This window comes from Mastigoproctus giganteus, chromosome 2 (genome assembly GCF_048544385.1).
Source record: "Mastigoproctus giganteus isolate SK-2022 chromosome 2, ASM4854438v1, whole genome shotgun sequence".
NCBI lineage: Eukaryota > Metazoa > Arthropoda > Arachnida > Uropygi > Thelyphonidae > Mastigoproctus > Mastigoproctus giganteus.
Window position 1 is genome coordinate 107,043,400 of NC_143576.1, and position 24,751 is coordinate 107,068,150.

The 24,751-nt window shown below is 38.7% G+C and overlaps 1 protein-coding gene across 1 annotated transcript in view; it reads right to left on the bottom strand.

The window, feature by feature from the left end:
• The window catches only part of LOC150089484 (EEIG family member 2), a 140,105-nt gene that overhangs the window by 44,734 nt on the left and 70,620 nt on the right, over positions 1-24,751 (bottom strand). Inside the window, exon 5 of the mRNA XM_090368617.1 lies at positions 15,088-15,253. Within this exon, the coding sequence (XP_090224743.1) occupies positions 15,088-15,253 (166 nt within the window). The remainder of the gene's footprint in view (positions 1-15,087; positions 15,254-24,751) is intronic.

A 24,751-nucleotide genomic window follows, 5' to 3' on the forward strand; every position in this document is an offset into this window, starting at 1 on the left:
CAGCCAGGGATAAAGCTGACCTGCTAGTATCCCATTTTAATTCCAACTCCTGTATTAATGATTTTGGTAAAACACCTCCCACCATTCCCAACACGCTCCATTCAATGCCTCCTGTTGTCTTCCGTCAAAAGGATGTCAGAAGGATTTTGACGAATCTTGATGCGAAGAAGGTTCCAGGTCCCGATGGTATTTCTGCACTTGTTCTCAAAATCTGTGCTCCTGAGCTTCTGTTCTTTGCTGCCATTTTTCACTTTCTTATTCCAAAAGTGATTTTCCTTCAGCTTGGAAATTTGCTCATATCTAGCCAGTTCCTAAAAAGGGTGACCAATCCTTCCCATTGAATTATCGTCCCATTGCAATTACTTCTACTCTTACTAAAGTAATGGAGAAATCAATTAACCGCCAACTCTTAAACTACCTGAAAACCTTCCGTCTGATCAATGATCGCCAGTATGGATTCCATCAGTGTCGATCCACTGGTGATATTCTGGCTTGTGTTACCCATTTATGGACTAATTCAGTGGAAAGGTTCGGTGACACACAAGTAGTTGCTCTTGATATCTCAAAGGCTTTCGATCGTATTTGGCATAAAGGTCTTCTAAACAAACTTTCATCTTATGGTTTGCCCTCTGTTTTTTGTAATTGGTTATCCAGTTCGCTCTCTGATAGCTCACTCAGGGTGATGGTAGATGGCTCTGTCTTCTAACTTCTCCACTAATGCCGGTGTCCCCTAAGGTTCAGTTCTTTCCTCCACTCTTTTGCTCTTGTATATTAATGACCTTCTTCCATTGACTGGAAATCCTATCCATAGTTTTGCCGATGATAGCACATTGCATTCCACTTTCCATTTTGAGAAATCAGGCTCTGCTCAATCAGCTTCAACTTCTCGAAAATCTGCTACCAATTCCTTAAATGCGGACTTCAGGTAATTCTCCAGTGGGGCAAACACAACTTAGTTAATTTCTATCCTTCTAAAACTCAGTTTTGTCTTGAATCTCCCAAAAAGGATTCTTCTGCTCCTATGCCTATCTTTGGTGACACTCCGATTTCTAGGCAAAATGATATCTCTCTTTTGGGGATTACCCTGACTTCTAATCTCTCTTGGTACAAGCACATTACAAATATTGCTTCCTCTGAATCTAAAAAACTTGCTTATCTCTTTTGCTCTCGGCATTACTTTTTTCCAAACAGATGTTCACTCTGCACAAATCTCAAATCCGCCCTACCATGGAATATTGTTCCCACATCTGGGGTGGTGCCCCCAAAACCTCTCTCAGGCTTCTTGATTCCATTCAGACGAGGGCAGTTAGGTTAATTAATGATTCTTTTCTAACAGAGTCTCTCCACTCGCTGTCTCATAGACTTACTGTTTCTGCTGCATGCCTCTTGTACAGATATTTCCATGGGCATTATTCTTCTGAATTGGCTTCTATAATTCCTGCTCCCTCTTTGAAAACAGTCCGAACACGTGCAGCCACCAGCCAACATCCATTCACTGTCCAACTTTTCATCTTCCTCCTTTATTCATTCAACTGCCATTTTCTGGAACAACCTTCCTTCGTACGTATTTCCTGAAAATTACAGTCTACAGAAGTTCAAGTCCAATATTAACAAATATCTTCTTTCATCCTCTCAACCTACAACCCAAGCACAGTACTAAGTACTATAGGTTCTAATAGCTCTTGTGTTTGGGGTTTACATGAAAAAAAAAATGAATGTTAGATGAACTAACGAGATGTGGCAGAGAAAAAAATGCATGGGATGCATATAGATTATCAGATGATACAGAAGCCTATGGTACATATAAGCTTGTCTGTAATAAGTCATTTACAATTTATATGAAATGAATTAGAGGACGGATGTTTGTACTATCATTTCTTTTCAAATACAGACAAAAAGAGGGAAATGCAATTACTGTATCCACAGGCGACAGTCAAATTTTGTAACAACAATATTTTTGACATGGGATGGCTTACGTTAAGGATGTCCCTTAAAAATTAATGCAACCACAACCAAAATGAAATGAACTGGCAAAAATAGAATTAATGACATTAAGTCATTAATTCCATGACAGATCACATTAAGATAGTGTAAACCACACGACAATATCGTTTACTACTGTAATATATGTTTTGTTTGCAAAATTATACATAATGATAACAGTGCTTTGATTTTAATAAATATTAGTTTCAGCATACACACAAAGATACTGCCTAGCATCACATTAACAACTAGGTAACTTCTTTCAGGTCATCATCATCATCGGCCATTTTCAATCCACTGCAGGATGAAGGTCTCTCCAGCAGTTCCTTCTGTTTTGAGCACTGGCTATCCATTTACTACCCACAAACTCATGAATTTCATCTATCCATCTCCACCTTTGTCTTCCAGGTTTTCTTCTAGCTCCTCTTGGGTACCATTCTGTTATTTTCTTAGTCCATCTGTCATCATGTCTTCGAGCTACGTGTCTTGCCCAAGACCATTTTAGATCTTTAGTTTTGATAAGAATGTCCTTTACTCGAGTTTGCTGCCTAATCCATGTGTTTCTCTTCTTATCTAACAGTCTGATTCCCAATATAATTCATTCCTTTCTTTGCTGTGTAGTTCTCAGCTTCTCTTCCATTCTTTTGGTGATGTTGCTGTTGGAGTTTTAAGGGCTACTTAGGCCATATTGCACTTATGGAAGTGGTGCATACTGCCTGCGTTTGTTGATTTAGAAGCAGTTAAAAACGGTTATACAATCCTATTCATTTTACGAAGGAAAAGAATTCTGCGAGATTTGAATTTTCACCTATGATATGGCTAAGTGACAAAGGTTCCTTTAAATTTGACAGAGAACTGAAAGACATTAGTCGAGCATTATTATATAGAGTATAGTCCAGAAGTATGTGTTTGACTGTGAGTAGTGTATGACAATGACTACACTGGGAGGATAATTTCCTGACAATAGAAACAGATGGGTTAAATGAGTATGGCTGATTCTGGCTCTGGTTAGAATTACTTCTTCTTGTCTGTTTGCTATGGAGCTAGATGCCCATAATTTTGGTAAAGGTTTTATTTGGATTATTTTATTATGAAATTGCGTTTGCCACTGAAGCATCCATTGATCTTTACATATTCTTTGTATATTCATTTTATAATCTGTGACCGGTACTAGGGAATTCATTGGGACTGAGCTGGATGGATTTTTGGCAGCATCATCTGCAATTTCATTTCCTGGTATTCCAGTATGGCCTGGGATCCAGCAGAAGATAACCTTTTGCCGATGCTCTCTAAGACGTATCAACTGTGTTTTGATGAGCTTTAATAACGGGTGAGTAGGCGGGGAATTGTTTTGCAATGCTAATATGGAACTTTGCGAGTCTGTGTACATTATGCTCTTTCCGTCAAACATACGGAAGACATTTTACAATGCAAGCTTTATGGCATATAATTCAGTCGTGTAGCTACTGCACTCTGTTCTTTTGGTGAGTGCCCAAGTTTCATTTCCATAAGTCATGGTGGGGAGTATACATTGGTTCATTATTTTACGTTTCAGACAAACTGGGATATTGCTCTTCAGTATGCGACTATATTTCCTGAATGCTATCCATCCAAAATTTATTCTTCACTTTAATTCCAGCCATTTATCATTATTACAGCTAATAACTTGTCCCAGATAAGTATATGACTCCACCTTTTCAATTACTGCTCCTTCAAATCATTATTTCTTGATTACTTGTTCATCATTACTTTTGTTTTAGCCATATTCATCTTTAGTCCAAAATCCTTACTAACTGTGCATAACTAATTAAGATTTTCCTCTAATTCTTTGGGATCGTGGTTTATAACCACAATGTCATCTGCAAATCGTAAATGGCTTAGGTACTCTCCGTTCACATTGACTCCTTTCTGCGACCACTCTAATCTTCTGAAAGCTTCCTCAAGGGCAGCAGTAAACAGCTTCGGAGATATTGTGTCTCCTTGTTGAACTCCTTTCTCGATTTTAAATTTCCTACTGTCTTTGTCTAGTCTAATAAAGGAGGTAGCACTCTCATATATTTTCTTCAAAATCATAATATGTGGGGTATCTATGCCTTGTCTTTCCAGTGCCTGAAACATTGCCTTATGCTGTATGGAGTCAAATGCCTTTTCATAATTGAATTTGAAATTGAATTTGAAATTAAATTGAATTTGAAAGTTTCTGCAATTCTGCCCAGACACGATAGGAGGGAGTATATGATGAGAGCCTTGTCGATCAATTCGGTCCTGGAAAGATTGTGCAAGGCTCAAGGGGTAGAATTTTTTTCAGCCTGGACTGTACTTGTTAACAGGAGAGATTGCTTCTACAGGGATGGGATACACTTAAATAGAAAGGGTGCAAGAATATTTGCTGATGCTATCGAGGCAGTGTTAGGTGGGTCGGAAAACTGCTAGCTTGGGGGGAGACAAAGACCAATAGATTGACAGTAGCCACTGGCAGAGGTGAAAGAGATTCTTGCACTGCTTCTATTAGAATGAGCAGAAGCCTGAAAAACAAGATGCATGGTATTTCAGAGACTGCTGGGAGTCATTGCGGTACAAGTAAACACATGGGTTGTGTTAGGGTAGCTAAGAATAGAAACAGGTGCAGGTATACTTGCGTGTACACCAATGCTAGGAGTTTAGTAAATAAATTTGATGAATTTGAGGTATTGCTCAAAACATCGAAGGCAGATATTGTTGGGATATCAGAGACGTGGTGTCACACAGATATAAGGGAAGCAGAACTGCAATTTGGGGAGTACAACGTCTACAGAAAGGATAGACAGGATAGGAAGGGAGGAGGGGTTATGTTATTAGTTAAGAAACACATAAAAACCAAGGAAGTGAAGCAAGTCGACATCGCTGGACAGTGCAGTGTGGAGTCAGTTTGGTGTGACATAAACATTGGGAGATCAAAATTGAGAGTAGGAGTGTGCTATAGGCCTAATGACTCTGATGAGTATAATAAGGAACTGTACAGGGAAATAGAGTGGGCCAGTAAATCAGAGTGTCTTATAATGGGAGATTTTAATTTCCCAGATATTGACTGGAATTTGGGGGCTGGTTACTCACACACTAGCAGGACTTTTGTGGATTTATTGGATGATTGTTTTCTACATCAGCATGTTCGGGAGGCAACTAGAGGGAGTAATACCCTTGATTTGATTATCAGCAGTGATTCTTCATGCATTAAGAATCTGCAGATAAATGAACCACTAGGTGGCAGTGATCACAGTGTGCTGAAGTGGGATTTACTCAAAGAGGTAACTACCATTAGGGGTAAAGGGAAGGGTTATTGCTTCCGTAAAGGCGACTATGATGGACTGAGACAGTATTTAAATTCTATACAGTGGGACCAACTGATGATGTTACCAGCAGCAAATTCAAAATGGGAAGCATTCAAAGAACTTATCTTGGAAGCTACTAGGCTTTACATACCAACTAAGAAATATTGTTCAAGGTTTAGGCCAAAATGGATGTCGGATGAACTAATGAGGCATATGGCAGAGAAGAAAAATGCATGGGATACATACAAATTAACACATGACACAGAAGCCTATGATAGATACAAGTTGATATGCAACCAAGTTACAAAGGAGGTTAGGCAGGCGAAGGCAGATTACGAGAAATCCTTGGCAAGGGATGCAAAGAAAAACAGCAAAGAGTTCTTTACTTATGTAAACTCTAGAAGGAAGGGGGTGAATCAGATTGGTCCACTTGATATTGATGGGTCAAGTGTTGATGATCCTGCTCAGGTAGCTAACAAACTAAATGAATATTTTGCATCGACATTCACACATGAGGAGTTATTCAGCGAGGGGAATGCCAGAGGTGTATTCAACTCTAGCAGTAAGCTACAGAATCTTGAAATAACTGGGAGTAAAGTGGAGGAGAAACTGTTGAAGATAAACACAAGAAAGGCACCCTGGGTGGATGGGATCTATCTAGTTATATTAAAGGAGGCAGCAAAGGAAGTAAGCAAACCCTTAGCCATAATTATGAGAGCTTCCTTGGACTCAGGGGAGGTACCCATAGACTGGAAATGTGCAATTTGATTTGATTTGATTTGATTTGGGTTTTATTGGCGCATAAGCAACTTGGGCTATAATGCGCCAAGACCAGGTCATGTATAAAAGAGTAAACTTTCAGTGACCTAATTAGTTAGGTCACTATGTCAAAAAATTTAACAAATGTATAAAAAACAGAAAATCACAATAAAATGTAAATTTTATATATAAGCAAAAACGTTTATTGATTTTAAAAAGCTAAAAACAGCAGACACGTGGTCATTGTCGGATAAAATCTGGCTGAGTGTATAAGGCTCAGCCAGACGACTAAAAGCAGTAAAATAAAAATCACGTTCAGGGGTAAAACATGGACATACGGTTAAAATGTGATAAATAGATAAAATGGTGTCACAGTTCTCGCACATAGGACAGTCACCTGCCCTCAGCAGAAAAGAATGTGTAAGATGACTGTGTCCTATGCGGAGACGAGCTAGAACAACTTCCTCCTTACGATTCCTGCGCAGACTAGACTGCCACGGTTCAATTACAGGCTTTATACGATATAATTTATTCGCAGTCTGTCTATTCCACGAATCCTGCCATTGGGAATGTATCTTTTGATGTACTATTTGCCTGTAGTCTGTATAGGGGACTAACAGGCAGCGGTTATTATTGGGAACTGCTGATTTGGCTGCGGCGTCAGCCAAATCATTTCCCCTAATCCCAATGTGGCTGGGAATCCAGCAGAAGCGGATGTCATATTCGCGTTCATGGAGAACGTGAATCTTCTGCTGGATGCTAGACAGAACTAGATGAGGATTATATCTCACAGATATTAAAGCCTGTAACATGCTAAGAGAGTCGGAATATAAGATGAACCGTTGGTATTGGCATTTACTAATTTGATCCAAGGCTAACTCAATTGCGTGCAGCTCTGCAGTAAATATGCTGCATTCAGAGGGAATCTGCTCTGATATAGTGCTGTCTGTAAAGACAGCAGCAGATCCCACATATGATTCCGACTTCGAACCGTCTGTGTAGACTGGCGCGAAGTCAGAATATTCAGTTCGGTGTGCTGAATGAAGCTGCAGGTAGACACATGATGGAGTGTCCGACTTTCCCCAGTTTTTAAGCGACAAGTCGCATGCCGGGACACGAGCATGCCAGGGTGGAAAGGGTTGCTTTGATGTTTGGGCAACCTTGTCTACCTTGATATTAAGTTCTTTGAGTAGCTCTTGGAAACGAATACCAAAAGGACGATTGGCAGTCTTTCGAGTATTGTATAAATTTTCCCACCGTGGCTCAAAAACGAATGGCCACGTAGGATGGTCTGGCAGGGATTTCAGTTTTAAGGCGTATTTTAGAGACAACTGCTTACGTCGAAGTGATAACGGTGGTTCGTTTGCTTCGACGTATAAGCTCTGGACTGGAGATGTTCGAAATGCTCCAGTAGCGATGCGTATAGCCTGATGATGGACGGGGTCCAGCCACCGCAGGACACTGTCTCGGGCTGAGGAATATACCTGGGACCCATAATCTAGTTTGGATCGCACTAGTGCACGGTAAAGCCGAAGAATGGTACATCGGTCTGCTCCCCAAGATGTAGAGGAGAGCGAGCGGAGAATATTAAGTCCACGTGTGCACTTGGTGCAGAGTTGACGAATGTGATCCAAAAAAGTTAGTTTTTTATCGAATATGAGTCCCAAGAATTTTGTGTTCGCTGCTACTGGAATTGCATTTTGTCCGAGCCTTAATTCAGGTTCAGGATGAAGATTACGCTTGCGACAAAAGTGTACGCAAACGGTCTTCTCCGGCGAGAACCTGAAGCCATTAGCAAGTGCCCAGGAATTTAGACTATCGATGGCTTTCTGCAGTTGTCTTTCAATAACCCTCATGTTGCAAGACTGGCAAAAAATGCTAAAGTCATCAACATAGAGGGCACTGTTTACAGTTGGAGGAAGTTGTTCTGTGATGGAATTTATTTTTATGGCAAAAAGCGTGACACTTAATACTGATCCTTGTGGTACTCCCTCCTCTTGGTTAAAGGAGCGAGAGAGTGAGGATCCCACACGAACTTGGAACGATCGTTTGGCGAGAAAGTTTTGAATAAAAAAGGGGAGATGCCCTCTAAGGCCTAGGTTATGTAAATCTTTTAAAATGCCAAATCTCCAAGTTGTGTCATACGCTTTTTCCAAGTCAAAGAACACCGACACCAAGTGTTCGCGTTTTAGGAAAGCATCCCGGATGGATGCTTCCAATCTAATAAGATGGTCCAAAGTGGACCGGTTCCTTCGGAAGCCGCACTGGATATTGGAGAGAAGGTCATTTGCCTCGAGATACCATATTAAGCGAGAATTAACCATTCTCTCCAGGATTTTGCACAGACAGCTAGTCAGAGCAATAGGACGATAGTTGGTGGTGACTTTTGGATCCTTTCCTGGCTTAGGGAAGGCAAGAACGATTGCCTTTCGCCAGGAATCCGGAAACTGCCCTTCAGTAAAGATTCTGTTATACAGAAGGAGCAGACAATCCATAGATTTTGGTGATAGATGTTTAATCATTTCATAATGGATGCCATCTGGCCCAACGGCACTTGCTTTGGAAAGAGCGAGGGCTCTTTCCAGTTCCTGAATAGTGAAATCCCCGTTGTAGGGATAAATGCTTTTAGATTTAAAGCTGAGTGCCTGTTTTTCGATTTTATATTTCAGGACCAGGAACTCTGGGGAATACGAAGATGTTGCAGAGATGTTAGAGAATGTTTCCCCAAGAGAATTAGCTATTGCAGTTGGATCTGCAATAGCGCATCCATTATAATCTAGGATTGAAGAAGGGTGGGATGTATATTTCCCCTTCATTTTCCGGATTTTATCCCAGACTACCTTAGAGTTGGTAGACTGGTTAATAGATGATGTAAAATGGATCCACGATTCCTTTTGACTCTGACGACGGATGTAGCGTGCTTTGGCTCGTGCACGTTTGAAGGCTATAAGGTTGTTCGTGGTAGGATATCGGCGAAATATCCCCCACGCTTTGTTTTGAGCCTCTTTTGCTGCTGTGCATTCTGAATTCCACCAAGGTTTGGGAAATGGTGGAAACCGGGCTGATGTTTTTGGGACAGCATTGGCAGCTGCTTGGACGATGATTTCTGTGATGTACTTTACTGCGTCATTGATCGGCTCTTGACTGACTGTGCAAAGATCAAAATTTGCCTGATGTTGGAAGGCAGTCCAGTCAGCCTGATCAATCTTCCACCGTGGTAACCTGAAAGGAAGACATGGTCTCCCACTGTGTAACAAGGTTATCACGGGGAAGTGATCGCTTCCGTATGGATTCTCCACCACTTCCCAAGTGAGTGAAGGGAGTAGAGAAGGGGAGCAGATAGAGAGATCAATGGCAGAAAAGGTATGGGTAGGCATGTGGAAAAAGGTGTTTCTTCCAGTATTTAGAAGGGAAAGGTCATTGTCATTGAGCATACGCTCAATGACTCGTCCCCTTCCATTGATGTTAGCACTACCCCACAGGGTGTTATGTCCGTTAAAATCCCCGAGAAGTAAGAAAGGGGGAGGCAGCTGCGATAGAAGATCATCAAGGTCTGCCTGGGAGATGTCAGTTCCAGGCGGCAAATAGATAGAGCAGACGGTTAATAAAAATCCCACCGTAAGGCGAATTGCGACGGCTTCTATGCTAGTTGTAATTGGCAAGGGCTGCACTGGGGTCTGGTTACCCACAAGGATAGCCACTCCCCCATGCACAGAACCCTCCGCAATTCTATCCTTACGAAAAATTGTGGTGTTATGCATCGTGGGATCGTCATTTGCCTTTAGGTATGTCTCCTGCAAGCAAAAGCAAACTGGCTCGTGCTTTTGCAGGAGGGCCTTGATGTCATCTATATTTCGCCGGAATCCACGACAATTCCATTGTAGGAATTTAGCCATTATTTTGGCTTGGTGGGTCCATCAGGCGGCTTCCGAGGTGCTGAGGGCTTACTTTTATCAGTCTTGGATTTGTCCTTTTTGGGGAAGAATGGACGCTGTCCCGTGTCCATTTCCTCCTCCGCGAAGAGTTCCAAGACTGACTCTTCGGGTACCTCCTTCTGCTCTACATCCATCGTTTCTTGGGTACTAGGGGGGACTTCCCCTTTTTTATTCTTTTCTTTCGCAGTTACCTTTGGAACTTGTGGAGCATTAGGAGGTACCGATATAGGAGTGGCAGCTGATTGGTCCTTTTGTGCAGGTTTTTGAGAACTTAATAGATACCGCGCGATGGGAGTGAAAGACTCCTTTGGAGGAATGGTCATGTCCGTCTGAGTTCCGACGGAACATCTTCCTGCTACCTTCTGGGCGTAGGTAGGTCTGTTGATATTCAGGGGTTTGACCGATTTCCTTGCCTCCTGGTATGATATGTTAAGCTCTGCCTTCAGCCGTTGAATCTCTTTTTCTTCTTTCCACCTCTGGCATGCTCGTGAATAGGCCAGGTGTTCGCCTTCACAGTTAATACAGGTGGGTTTTGTGGCTGAACATGCTGTTGTTTCGTGGTCCTTTGCACCGCATCGAGCGCATGCAAGGACTCCACGGCAGGCCATTTCAGAATGTCCATACTTCTGGCACTTAAAGCACCGTAAAGGGTTGGGAACGTATGGACGCACTGAACAGTTGATGTATCCAGCTTTAATCTCGTCAGGAGGTTTAGGAGTGTTAAAAGTCAAGATAACGCTCCTGGTTTTAACAATTTTTCCATCCCTTCGCGCAGTGATTCTCTTGACGACAATGACTCCCTGTGGTTTTAATTCGGAGCAGATTTCCTCCTCGTATACGTCAAGAAGGTCCCACTCCGAAATGACACCTCTAGAATAATTGAGTGTTCTGTGTGGTGTCACTGTTATAGGGATTCCTCCGATTGATGTTACTCGGAGTAGATGTTCGGATTGCCTGTCATTTTTAGTTTCAATTAAGAGGTCTCCAGAGCGGAGCCTCTTAACTGATTTGGGAGAACCTACTAACCCATCTAACCCTTTCTGAATAAAAAAGGGCGACATTTTACCAATCGGTTTTTCAGTGGTAGAATGCATAATAAGAAATCTTGGGACAGGCCCTGATGATGGTGTTTCCGTTCGCTGCCTCTTTGTTGCAATAATATTATCTGCCTCTCCGTCTAATTTTTCAGATAGGGACCAGGTTGGGGCCCCTGAAGAAGTAAGTTTATCAGGATTCATGAAGTTTATTTAGTTGTTCAGTGCCCGGGCTCCCCACCCACCACGGAGCCCAAAGGGACGCCCACTACCCGGCATGCAATAAATGCGCTCGGGAGTGGGACGCCAGGGCTACCCAGACACTATACCCGCACCGCCGCCAGCTTGAATCCTGTCCCTCGGACCATGAGGGTAGGGGCGTGGCATTGACACGGTTGACCCTCGCAGGCGAACCTACTAGCCGATTGATCCTAGCCGGGCCTTCCAGGACCACCCGTCTTGTCGAAGCAGGGGCCAAAGTGGTGTATTGAAGCTGGGCCCCTCAACCACCAGGATCCCCCTTTCCGAATTTCCACGGGTCGCAGCGCACGGCAAACACGCCGGATTCCATTGATGTAAGCCCGGAACCTAGGCTGTGGGCGTTGGATCCCAGCGACGCTAGTCTGGAAGTCCAGCAGCGTCACTGGGAGGTCCCCTCACCACGTACAGGTGCCCACGTCGAGGGGGGAAATGTGCAAATGTGACCCCAATTCACAAAGGAGGATCAAAGGCTGACACAAGTAATTATAGACCTGTGAGCTTAACTTCTGTTCCAGGAAAATTAATGGAGGCACTGGTTAAAGAAGCACTGCAGGATCATTTAGACAAGACTTCAGTTATAGCTCAGACACAGCATGGTTTTGTTAAGGGGAAGTCTTGCCTGACCAACTTGATTGGATACTATGATGCAGTCACAAAAGAACTGGATGCAGGGAATAACTTTGATATTATATACTTGGATCTTAGAAAGGCTTTTGATACTGTTGCACATGGAAGACTGCTACACAAATTGGAGCAGTGTGACATTGGAGGCAAATTGCTGCTATGGATAAAGGGGTGGTTGAGGGGGAGAAGACAGAGAGTGGTAATCAATGGACACTGCTCATCGTGGACTGATGTTATTAGTGGAGTCCCTCAGGGCTCAGTGTTGGGTCCATTATTGTTTTCTGTATTTATAAATGATATTGATGATGGTATATCGGGCTTAATGTCCAAGTTTGCAGACGATACAAAGGTTGGCAGGGTTGTCAAGGACACTACTGACACTATGCTGCTGCAACAGGATCTGGAAAGGTTGAGCAGATGGGCTGAGAGGTGGCAAATGAAGTTTAACATTGATAAATGTAAAGTACTACACATGGGAAACAGCAACCCCAGAGCAACGTATCAACTCTGTGGTACTACACTGACAGTGGTAGAGAATGAAAGGGACTTGGGGGTGGTTGTGCAGGCAGATATGAAGTTCTCTGAGCAGTGCAGAAGGGCTGCAAGAGTAGCTCATGGAGTATTGTCAATGATATACAGGAATTTTTCCAGCAGGGATAAGGAGGTGATTATTCCATTGTATAAGGCGATGGTCAGGCCACACCTAGAGTACTGTATACAGTTCTGGAGGCCTCATTTCAAGAAGGATGTAGAGCTGCTGGAACGAGTACAGAGAAGGGCAACAAGATTAGTGAATGGAACAAAGGGGTGCTCTTACGAAGAAAGGCTTAAGTTTTGCAAATTACAGTGTCTGGAGACTAGGCACCAGCGAGGTGATCTGATAGAGGTGTATAAAGCCTTGAATGGTTTAAGCATGCTCAATGCTGATGGGATTCTTCCTCTAGCTCAGAAAAACCACCTGAGAGGGCATAAATTCAAATTGAGGAAAGACAGATGTAGGATAGACGTGCGGAAATTTGCCTTTAGCCAGCGGGTGGTTGGTTGGTGGAACAGACTTCCATCCCTTGTGGTGGAGGTTGATAGCCTAAATAAGTTTAAGGCTCAGCTGGACAGGTATTTTGAACGAACAGAGGGGTGAAGTGGAAGTGGGTTTTTTTTTTTTTTTTTTTTGGCTGATGCTGCATAAGCTTGCTTTCTTGCATCAAATGCCTCTACTAATGCTAATGCTAATAATCCACAAATGACAGACATAATGGTGTTTTATATTTATTTGCTTTCTCCATTAGCTGTGATTTATTTATTTATTTATTTATTTTTTATATTATGTGAAGGTGATCCATAGTTGAGAATCCTATCCTAAAGCCAGCTTGCTCTTTCGGTTGATTCTCATCAAGTATTCTTTCTAATCTGTTAGTAATGACCCTTGTGAACAACTTGTAGATGTGGGATAAGAAGCTAATTGGTCTATAATTTCCAATTTCTGATTTATCTCCTTTCTTATGCAGCAAAACTATGATTGCATTATTCCACTGCTTAGGCGTCACACCTTTTATAATGCACTTTGTGAAGAGCCTTGCCAGTTTTTGTGTTATGTCTCTTCCTCCCAATTTTAACAACTCTACAGTAACTTCATCTTCCCCCGGGGCTTTCTGATTCTTCATCTTCTTCAATGCATGTTCTACCTCATCAGGAAGAATATCACGTATGTCGTATGTGTTAATAATTTCCAATCCATCTTCCCCGCTGCTGGCATCATTCCCTTGCTCCTTGTATAATTCTCTGTAGTAGTCTTCTGCTATTTGAATTATGCCTTCTCTGCTGTTTATAAGTACACCATCGCTATTCTTCAGTTTCAGTATCATTTGTCTTTCTGTATCACTGCTCATGGCTGCTGATTTAAATCCTTTGTTTTCCCTTAATATTTGTTCTACTTTTCTTGTGTTAAATCGTCTTATGTTCTCTCTGAGTCTTTCAATTTTATCCTTGTCAGTATTTATCTTGCTCTTCATTTTTCGCCTTTGGTTCATCATAAAAAGTGTTTCTTGACTAATTTTTTCTTCTTTGGATTTCTTTTTCCCTATAGGTTTCTTGGGCTTTATCACTTTCAAAAAGTTGTAATATTCCTCGTCAATATCTTGGTCCTGAGCAGTCTGCAGAAGCTCAAACTTGTTCTGCAGACTGCTCAGGACCAAGTTTCTTGAAAAAAGTATTCATTACTGATAATCCTTGAGATTCTGCAAATTCCACGTCTTTCACCACTTTTATTTCTTTCACCAATTCCAACATTTCCTATAGTTCCCCTTTCTGCAATGTTTTGTCTTTTTCCAACCTTAGCATTGAAGTCCCCCATAATAATAGCGTAGTGGATTTTCTGCTCGTCTAGAAGACTCAATTTCGGTGTACATTTCTTCAACCTCTTCATCATCATGGCTCGTGTTGGTGCATAAATCATTATAACCTTTAGTTTGTACCTCTTAGAAATCCTGAGTATTAGACTTTACATCCTTGGTGATGTACTATTGAATTCCAAAATGTTTTTTAAATCTTTAAGGACTAGAAACTGAACTCCACCTTCACACTCCTTTCACTGTTTTATTTGGTGTACAGGAGATGTATAATCCATTAACCCTCACAATAGATAAAATTTTTAAAATCTAATATCCTCAAGAGGAAAGGCCAAAAATAAGATAGGAAAATAAATAAAAAATTAGAATTTTTCTTCTTGCAGAAAAATCCATGTATTCAAATATATTCGTATTTAGATTTTTTCTCTGAATATATTCTAGTTTTATTAACCTAGGAAAACATTAGAGCCACACTCTAACCTTTTTCTAACTTCTTTCTCACCAAAAACTAGCAATATCTGAAGCATTTATACTTCATTTTAAATAGATAGCACAAAATATATAGCAAACAGTTGAAAAAAATCATTTAATGATACTTTAATGTTAATTAATAATCCTTATGATTCTGTGTAATAAAGTCTCTATTCATCACTTAAAAATTGAAAACAATAATATTCAATTATTCTTATCTATTCTTCATTATCTTTTACTCTCTTGAACTGGACTTAGCTACTTATAAAAAAAATTGTAAAGAAATCAGAAAGAGCTCAGAGCACACCCCAACTACAAATATTCATGTGAAAAAGTGTATTCCAGTTTATATTATGAATAAACGTACCTAACATGACCACTCTCAAAGCTGCCTTGACGTGAATGTGAATGTAGACTACTATAACCTGAGAGGCGTGACTGTTCACTGGGATTTCTAGAATGGCCTAATTCAAACTCTCCTTGATACAGTTCTTTCTTTTTATCTTCAGCATCATCTGCAGATGCTAAGGTATCTAGGAAAGAATATACACATACAGTATGTAATAAGTTTAGTTCCACAGGAAATACAACACTACATTATTGAAATTTCATCACAATTTTATTAACATTTTAAGTAATTTTTTTTACTTAACTGATTTTTCTTTGTGTTTTTTTGCAGAGTTAATCTGATAATAAATTATGTTCTATTTTTCTGTTTTGCTAATTTTTGATATATTCAATTTTAGAAATGACACTGTTATCCAGGAGTTGATACAAAATTTCTAACATAGTGTTAACTGAATAACATCACTAAAATAGTACAATCCACTATTCATTAAAAACTAAAAGGTGCCACAGTGACAGCTGCTTTCTTATTGGATGCTCATCAGATAGCGAGTGGCCTAAATTAGCAACTTTGTTTCAAATGGTGAATTATTATTATTATTATAATTAGCTATATGGTGCAAGGAAGCCTGAGACTTATACTACACCAGCCAAAAAAAATTCTCGAGTTACCCTGAGAGAGAAGAGTGTCAAAAGTAGAAGGGAATCACCAAGAAATAGAAGAATGATGATATCCAGCTCAGGGCCCTGGGTGTGCCAAGCCCATACTCACCAGATGTGAGCCCCTGGGGTAACACGGTCTGAACAAACAGCCAAGCAGTGTAGAAGAAAAATTTCTCATTAAATATGCAGTGAATTTATATGTGAGGATTATCCCTAGTGACAGGCTGTGTTTGCCTGAAGCAAAGGAGCAGGCTTTTTATTTCAACACCAAGTACTGAAACAATTAGATAAAGAACTTATCTGCAATTTATTTTTCTGTCATGCTGTAAGCAACCCAAGCCTGTCATTGAAGGGAACAGAATAAATGCAAGAATTCATAACAGAAAAATAGAATAATTAAAAAGGAAAACAAGTGTTTCATCTCCAATTCTTTTTTGCTTATATTACCTTATGGAGTTCAAGTTTGAGGTGTTAAGTATGGAAAGAGAAGAGACCTTAATGGGTCTCTTCTCTTTCCATCTCTTAGAAGGAAATTTCTGGATTTCAGTCATTTCACCATTTAAGGAAGCGAATAACAATTCCTGTGCATTATTGTACAGTAGGGCCCTGTTTCTCGGTGTTCCGCTAATACAGCAGTTTTCAATTATATCCACGTTCATTATGTTTGGCACTTGTTTCGCTTTTTTGGCATGACGCACTCAGCAGCAGAGTCCAAGAAGGCCGTCAGGCACCATTTTATTGTTGGTAATTTAGTCTGTTTACAGCATATGATAGTGTAAACATGTTATTAGGCTTTTGCATTCGCAAGTGAAAAAAAAAAGCTATGTTCAACTTTTCGGCAATTTTTGCCTTTAAGTTGGGGTCTGGAACCTAACCCGCCATATGAGTGGGCCCTAATGTATAAGAAAGGTTTTTTTTTTTTTTTTTTTCAGTTGACAAGGACAGTATATAGTCATCATGCAATCTGCTAGACTGGCTGAGAGTATACTACCCCAGCTGGCTCAGTGAACAGATTGTTCATATTTACTGCTTTTGGCTCTGAGCAAAAAGATTGTTGTTCTCAGGTTTCCAGTTCTACCATACAGAGACAGGAGCAGTATCTACAAGTGAACAGGTAATAAAAAGCAATAAGCTGCTAGAAAGTGGCAGTAAATTTCATGTGGAAATATAAAGATAAAGGCTGGTAGTTATAAAATCACACCAGGAAAAAAGCTGTCAATATTTCTGAGCACTCAAAGCCATGTTAAAGAGAGTGTGAACCACCATTGGTGATTACAATGGTGAAAAAATAATCAATGCTTCAGAGGCATTGACACTAATCAGCCTGGTATGGATTAATCACGATTTAACAGAAAACTAGTGAGCAGTTCTGATCAGAAAATAAAGGGGATGAAGAAAAAAAATAATTTTGTGGTTTTTTTGGATAATGCAAGTTTTCACCCCTCACCCTAACATCATAATGAATAATGATAAAGTTATATTTCTGCCTCCAAACATAACACTAGTACAGGCCAATGGATAAAAGGATGATTAAAAATTTAATTAATTTATTTTTCTTATTGGAAATGGGTATTATGTCATATTTCACTTTAAATGAAAGAAGCTGAATCAACTTCGTAAGATCTGCTTTGGTTTATCTTCTGTAAAAGAAAATAATGGTAACTGTGAGGAATTCCTTTGTGAAGAGTGGGTTTTATGAAAAGAAGGAGAATGCAAATTGTAAATAATGTAGACTGCAATGGTCTTTGAACTTTGTAAGTGTGCTCAGAATTTTGGACAGAAATGCAAGGATTAATTAACAATAGTTAAGAATCTCCAGACTGATGATTATTTAATAGATTTTGGAGAAATAATCCACACAATTCAGGGGAATCAACAAGGAAAACAAACGTGTGAAGTCTATGATGATAGTGATGTCACCAGTTCTGCTGAAAAAATAAAGTTTTATCATCTAGCACAGTGACCCCTTTCATTAAAACTAGCTCTGGATATTCATGTATATTTAGCAGCGACATCTCAGAAAAAGACAATTCAAACTAAATTTCCCTTCTCTCCCTCCATTTGTAATGTATGTATACATCATGAAGGAAAGATGCAGCAACCTGTGGATATGGCTATAATTTTTGACTACTGGGTTGGCATTAATGCATTTAACGTTGTTAAATGCACAAGACATGACAAGTGCTTTTTACCCATTAGTAATGCACCATAACAGAAAAATTTTTTAAAGCAACATGAAATATACTACTGAGCAGCAAAATATTTATGTACAAAATTTTTTTATCAAATTGGCAGTATATTACAGTACAGTGGAAGTTTAAAGTCAGATTTGGTTACAGAACAGGTGCAGAAAGGTTAAAAATTGTTCCATCATAGACAATGAATGCAACGTTGGCCAAATTTAAATTACTTTAACAGCACTGGATTTCTCTGCTCATATCTGTATGTGTATTATGCATGTTCACATACTGCTTTTCATGTTGTGTAAGCTGAAAAATACAGAATGACTTGTAAGGGGAACCCTACTTCCTCTGCCTGAGATAGTAATAGTATTTGTCATATAGTGCAAGGAAGGCTTTTGCTGCACTGGCAAAAAAAAAAAAAAAAAAAAAACAAAAAAAAAAAGAACCACCAAGTAGATGAAAAAAACACAAATCATATGCTTTCCTCCTCCTCACACAGTTCGCCTTTGAACTTATTCAAACTGTATTTTTTGTATTTTCAAACTGTATATAAACTAGTTTATTCAAAAGTATCCAGTTGACTTTTGAATTTATTCAAACTGGCAACCTCCACTAACCCAAGGGCAACTTGTTCCAGCTATCAGTGACTCTGTCTAAAAGAAAACTTCCAACAATCTAATCTAAACCAAGCCCTGTAATTTGAATTTATGACTCCTAGTTCTGGAATTCTTTATAACAGTGGAATTCTTTATAATTCCACCTTTATTCATTTTACTAATCCCTCTCAGAGCCTTATAAACATATATCAGTTCACCTCAGAGGTGCATGGTTGCCAAGCTCTGTAGCCCACATAATCTGAGTCTTGCCTCATATGGTCGTCGTCCTGCTGCTCTGGCATTCGAGTTGCCACCTTTGGTCCCTTTCAAGAAGCTCAATGTCTTTTTTTCAGATGAGGTCTCCATGCTTGAACACAGTATTCCAAATGGGGTCCTACAATTGTCTTACACGGTGTGATTATGACCTCCATATCTCTACAGAGTAGCGTTCAAATTATCAATAGGACACAATGGGCTTTCCTGGCTGCCTGTTTACACCACTCAGAAAACTTCATATTTGCCCATATTGTAACCTCCCAGATTCCTTTCCTCCTCCACTGCTTTTAATTCAATCCCACCAAGTGTAAAATTTATCTGTGAGTTGCTATTCCCCAAGTGTAAGACCTTGCATTTAGCAGCATAAAAACACAGCTGCCACTTCTCTGATCATCTTTGAAATCTGTTCAAGTCATCCCAAAGGAGGGCTGCTTGGCACCGATCATTAACAACTCTGCAAATCTTTACATCATCTGCAAATTTTGACATCACACTTTCTATTCCTTCATCAATGTCATTTATGAAAATAAAAAACAACAGTGGTCCAAGAATCGATCCTTCCCCACTATTGACTACACCAATTTTAAGAATATCCATTAATCACACTTTCTGCCCTGCAGCCACCCAGTAATCCATCTTAGAATTCTATCAGTAATCACAACTTGTTGAAGCTTATATAACCTCTCATGAGGGACTGAATCAAATACATTGTTAAAATCCAAATAAACTATATAGAAATTATTTCCTAAATGCAGCTCATGAGCAACTCTGTAAAAATAGCCTATTAATTAAACATTAATTACCCATAATAAAGCCATGTTGTGTATCCTTCAGAATGCCATATCTATCTAAATGTCCCTGAATTGCATTCTTAATTACTGCCTCTAAGATTTTTCCTACCACTGAAGTCAGACTAACTGATCTGTAGTTACCAACTTCACTCTTAAACCGCTTTTATGTCTTGGCGATACATTGCATTTCTCCACACCAAAGGAATCTCCCTGGGTCCAAAGATTTTCTCATAATTAACCACAATAGTTCACACTCCCTCGCATTCTCCCTCAAAAGTACAGGGTACATGCCATCAACTCTGGGAGCCTTTTTACCTTTATGTAGAAAGACAGATGTAGAATAGATGTGCGGAAATTTGCCTTTAGCCAGCGGGCAGTTAATTGCTGGAACAAACTTCCATCTGTCGTTGTGGAAGTTGATAGGTTGAATAAATTTAAGGAAGAACTGGACAGGCATTTGGAGGGAATGGTGTGATTTTTTTTTTTTTTTGGCTGATGCTGCATAAGCTCATAACACTTGCTTTCTTGCATCACATGCCACTACTACTACTATGCTCAAAAGTTTTTCTAATAAACAATCATCTGTAATTATGACATCACTAATTTCATATGATTCAGCCTCAATCGCACAGCCCCTTTTGGTCTTTCGTCAGTAAAGGCAGATGCAAAGTACCTGTTCAATTCATCTGCAGCATCAGCTTGGTTGTCTAAGACTTCCCTACACTCAGTGCACAAAGGTCCAACCTGATTCACTTTTTTCTTCCTTGTATTCATATATATGAAAAATTCCTTGTCCCCATTCTTTGCTCTCTTAGTGAATGCTTTCTCATACACAGCCTTGGCCTCCATGACCTTATTTGTGGTACTATTACAGATCAACTTGTACCTGTTGTAAGCTTCAGTACTTTTCATTGCTCTGTAACTGTCCCATGCTAACCTTTTCTGCTCAATTTGACTAGCAAGCTCTGCAGTCATCCATTTCAGCATCATCCACCTGCAATATTTTCTTAAAGGTATGCATTCATGGCTTCTGTGATTTTTGCTTTAAAAGTAATCTATAATTCCAATGTATTCCCCATCCCTCGGCATTTGCCCAATTCACAGATGCCATATATAGTGTCTTAAATGTACATCCTCGTACAAATAATAATCATCTAGTTTATTTAAAAAAGTTTTTCCCCCATCGTGAGTTTCTCCTTCCACTTATTCCAATCAATCTGGGGTAGATTAAAGTCACCTATAATTGAGATCGAGAGTGCAGTACAGAATTACTTAGATATAAAAAGAATTCTGTAGGAAACCAAACATGATTTAATAAAGAGAAAAATCATGTTTAACCAACCTGATTATCTTAAGAGTCACTCATGCATTTACTTGGATTTAAGCAAAGCAGTTGACACAGTTCTACACAACAGGTTATTGTATAAGCTGGAACATGCAAAAATCACAGGGAAAATCTTTAGAAGGATCACAGGATGGCTGAAGGGTAGGAAACAGAGGGTTGTGATTAATGGTTGCTCTTCATATTGGGCTAACAAAGTGGGATCACTGCTGGTTTTGATTTCCTTAAATGACAGACATTATTAGTGCCAATCTTGGGGGATCCCAGTTATGTGTAAACCATTACCTTGCATTCTGCTACATTACAACGCAGCTGCCATCTTCTGACCATTAACTACTCTACCAATCTTGACATCATTTGCAAATTTTGACAATTCAAGCCTAATGCAAGGTCGTGTGCTTGAGGAAGAAAGGGATTAGAGTTTCAATGTGATCAGAAGTGGTCTCTGAGTACTGTAGACAGGTAGCAATAAGACCCACACTATTGTGATGACTGTGCTTGATGAACTGATGTAAAATGAACATGAATGGTCATTTAAAAAAAAAAAAGCAGCCATTAAATGTCAAAAGAATTCCATGAACTCTTACATACCAAACGTCTCACATTTTTGTCCGTAATAATGATAATTGTTAATACACATTTAATGCAAGTTAATTGTGCATTAATGCACATTTAACCCACAGTATAGTAACCTCTTTGTAACCATTTTGTTAAACTAGATATTAATTATCTAGTTTAATCGTGATATAAATGCCAACCTTCATATTGTTAATTTTATTTTTGTTTAAAAGCTAAAGTTTGCTATTATTTGTGAGATTTGTACACGTATTGCACACTTGCATTTTATGACTGCGAGTGAGTGAGTGTGTCACTGAGCCACTGCTACTTGTTGTTACTGCCGGGGAGTAGTGATACAGAGAAATATGGCAGGGTGATACACAAACAGTATACAACAGAGTTCGATTTGAGTTTTAATTAAAATCAGAAAGATTTGATGCTAAAGTTCCCATGCAAATTAAATGGAATGTCTGCTTAGTTTATCTTTCAAGAATTTTCCCAGAATAGTGAAGAAATTGTCCTTATTTTGAAACATATCAGAGTTTGGTTAAATCAAACTCATGGAAGTTTCATAAAGTGTTTCAAATGTAAATGGAAACCAAAAAACATTATGAAAGATTCCTTGTGGCTAAAGAACTTTGTGTGATCACTCTTATTAACAAATTAGTTATGAGTTTCCAGGTAAACAGGTGTACTGTAGACAGGTAGCAATAAGACCCACACTATTGTGATGACTGTGCTTGATGAACTGATGTAAAATGAACATGAATGGTCATTTAAAAAAAAAAAAAGCAGCCATTAAATGTCAAAAGAATTCCATGAACTCTTACATACCAAACGTCTCACATTTTTGTCCGTAATAATGATAATTGTTAATACACATTTAATGCAAGTTAATTGTGCATTAATGCACATTTAACCCACAGTATAGTAACCTCTTTGTAACCATTTTGTTAAACTAGATATTAATTATCTAGTTTAATCGTGATATAAATGCCAACCTTCATATTGTTAATTTTATTTTTGTTTAAAAGCTAAAGTTTGCTATTATTTGTGAGATTTGTACACGTATTGCACACTTGCATTTTATGACTGCGAGTGAGTGAGTGTGTCACTGAGCCACTGCTACTTGTTGTTACTGCCGGGGAGTAGTGATACAGAGAAATATGGCAGGGTGATACACAAACAGTATACAACAGAGTTCGATTTGAGTTTTAATTAAAATCAGAAAGATTTGATGCTAAAGTTCCCATGCAAATTAAATGGAATGTCTGCTTAGTTTATCTTTCAAGAATTTTCCCAGAATAGTGAAGAAATTGTCCTTATTTTGAAACATATCAGAGTTTGGTTAAATCAAACTCATGGAAGTTTCATAAAGTGTTTCAAATGTAAATGGAAACCAAAAAACATTATGAAAGATTCCTTGTGGCTAAAGAACTTTGTGTGATCACTCTTATTAACAAATTAGTTATGAGTTTCCAGGTAAGATACTTGACAATGATCAGAAATTAAAGTAGAACTGTCCTTATTTCTGAATATTGCTTTACTTCGAATGTCAAGTTGACTCTCATGCATTTTAAAAGATAATTACAGCCTAATGCTAGTTCAAGACTAGAACTGAAAGAGTGGACTACCAATAAAGTTTTATCTTTAAAGGATTTTGATCTTTGTATGAAGAAGAAACTAACTAAATAACAAATACTAAAGGGGAAATTTTGATATGCATTAACACTGGATGTTTTCTGGATTTAATTCTGATGTTGAAGAAAAATCTTTTTACTCCCATAAATGTTATATTAAAAAGAATAACACAGGCAATAAATCAGTTATTTAGAATGGTAGCCACTCTTAAAAAAAAAAACTAAATATAACCATTTTATCTACAAGAAAAACATTTGCTTGTAGAAAGAGTTATGATCACAATCCCACTGTATAAGGTATAGATGTCAAAACTCAGTGCCCGTGAGCTACATTGCTGTTAGATGTGTTTGGGATATACCACGTATACATATACAGCTATTTTTATGGTTTTATTAATATATGTGTATATATATTATCAATGACTAAATATGTATATATAAATTATCAATAAATAAATAAATAAATATGTATATAAAATTAACAATAAACAAATATAATTGCAAAACAAATGCAAGTTTAAGTATACTGCCATTCAGTTTAGATGTACAAAATTTAAAATAGAAAATGTTACCAAATTTAAAAATAAAATTATTCTGTAAGAAATTTTGCTGAATTTACACTAAAGTGTCTGGCTAATCAAAATACAAAAACCATGATTATGTTGTGGCTTCTTGATATGCATTAATATCTTGCATTATGATAATTTATTTATATATTCTCTCTTTCTTTCTATCTTTCAATCCAAGCACGGTACTAAGTACTATAGGTTCTAATACCTTTCGTGTTTGGGGTTCACATAATAAAAAAAAAAAAAAAAAAAAAAAAAAATCTTTTCTAAGCTGTTAGTTTTAATTCATTTAACCTCATACATCAATTTTTACTTAACTCACTTCACTTCATAAAAAAGCCATTTATTTATTAATTAATTAGCATTATCAGAGGCACATGATGCAAGAAAGCAAGCTTACAGCATCAGCCAAAAAAAAAAAAAAAAAAAAAAAAATCTTTCCCATTTCACTCATTCATTCACTCCAAAAATTTGTCCAGCAGTTCTTCCCTGAATTTATTTTACATAAAATGACCAATGGACGTTTGTTGCAGCATTCAACCACCCACTGGCTAAAGGCAAATTTCCACACATCCATTCTACAACTGTCTTTCCTCAATTTGAATTTATACTCCTCAAGTGCATAATCTGAGTAAGAGGAAGAATCCCATCAGCATTAAGCTTAATCAAACCATTCAAGGCCTTATATACCTCAATCAGATAACCTCACAGGTGCCTAGTCTCTAGATGTTGCAATTTGCAGAACTTAAGTCTTTCTTGGAAAGAGCAACCCTTTGTTCCACTCACCAATCTCGTTGCCCCCCCTCTCTGTACTTCAGCAGTTCTATATCCTTCCTAAAATGAGGCCTCCAGACCTGTATGCAGTACTCAAGTTGTGGCCTGACCATTGCCTTATACAAGGAAATAATCACCTCCTTATCCCCCTGCTAACAAAATTCCTGGTACATCATTGACAAGACACCATGAACTACTCTTGCAGCCTGTCTGCACTGCTGAGAAAACTTCTTAAAAAATTAATAAAAAATTATTTATGCTCTAATAGTGTATTTTATATTATTGTTTTAACCC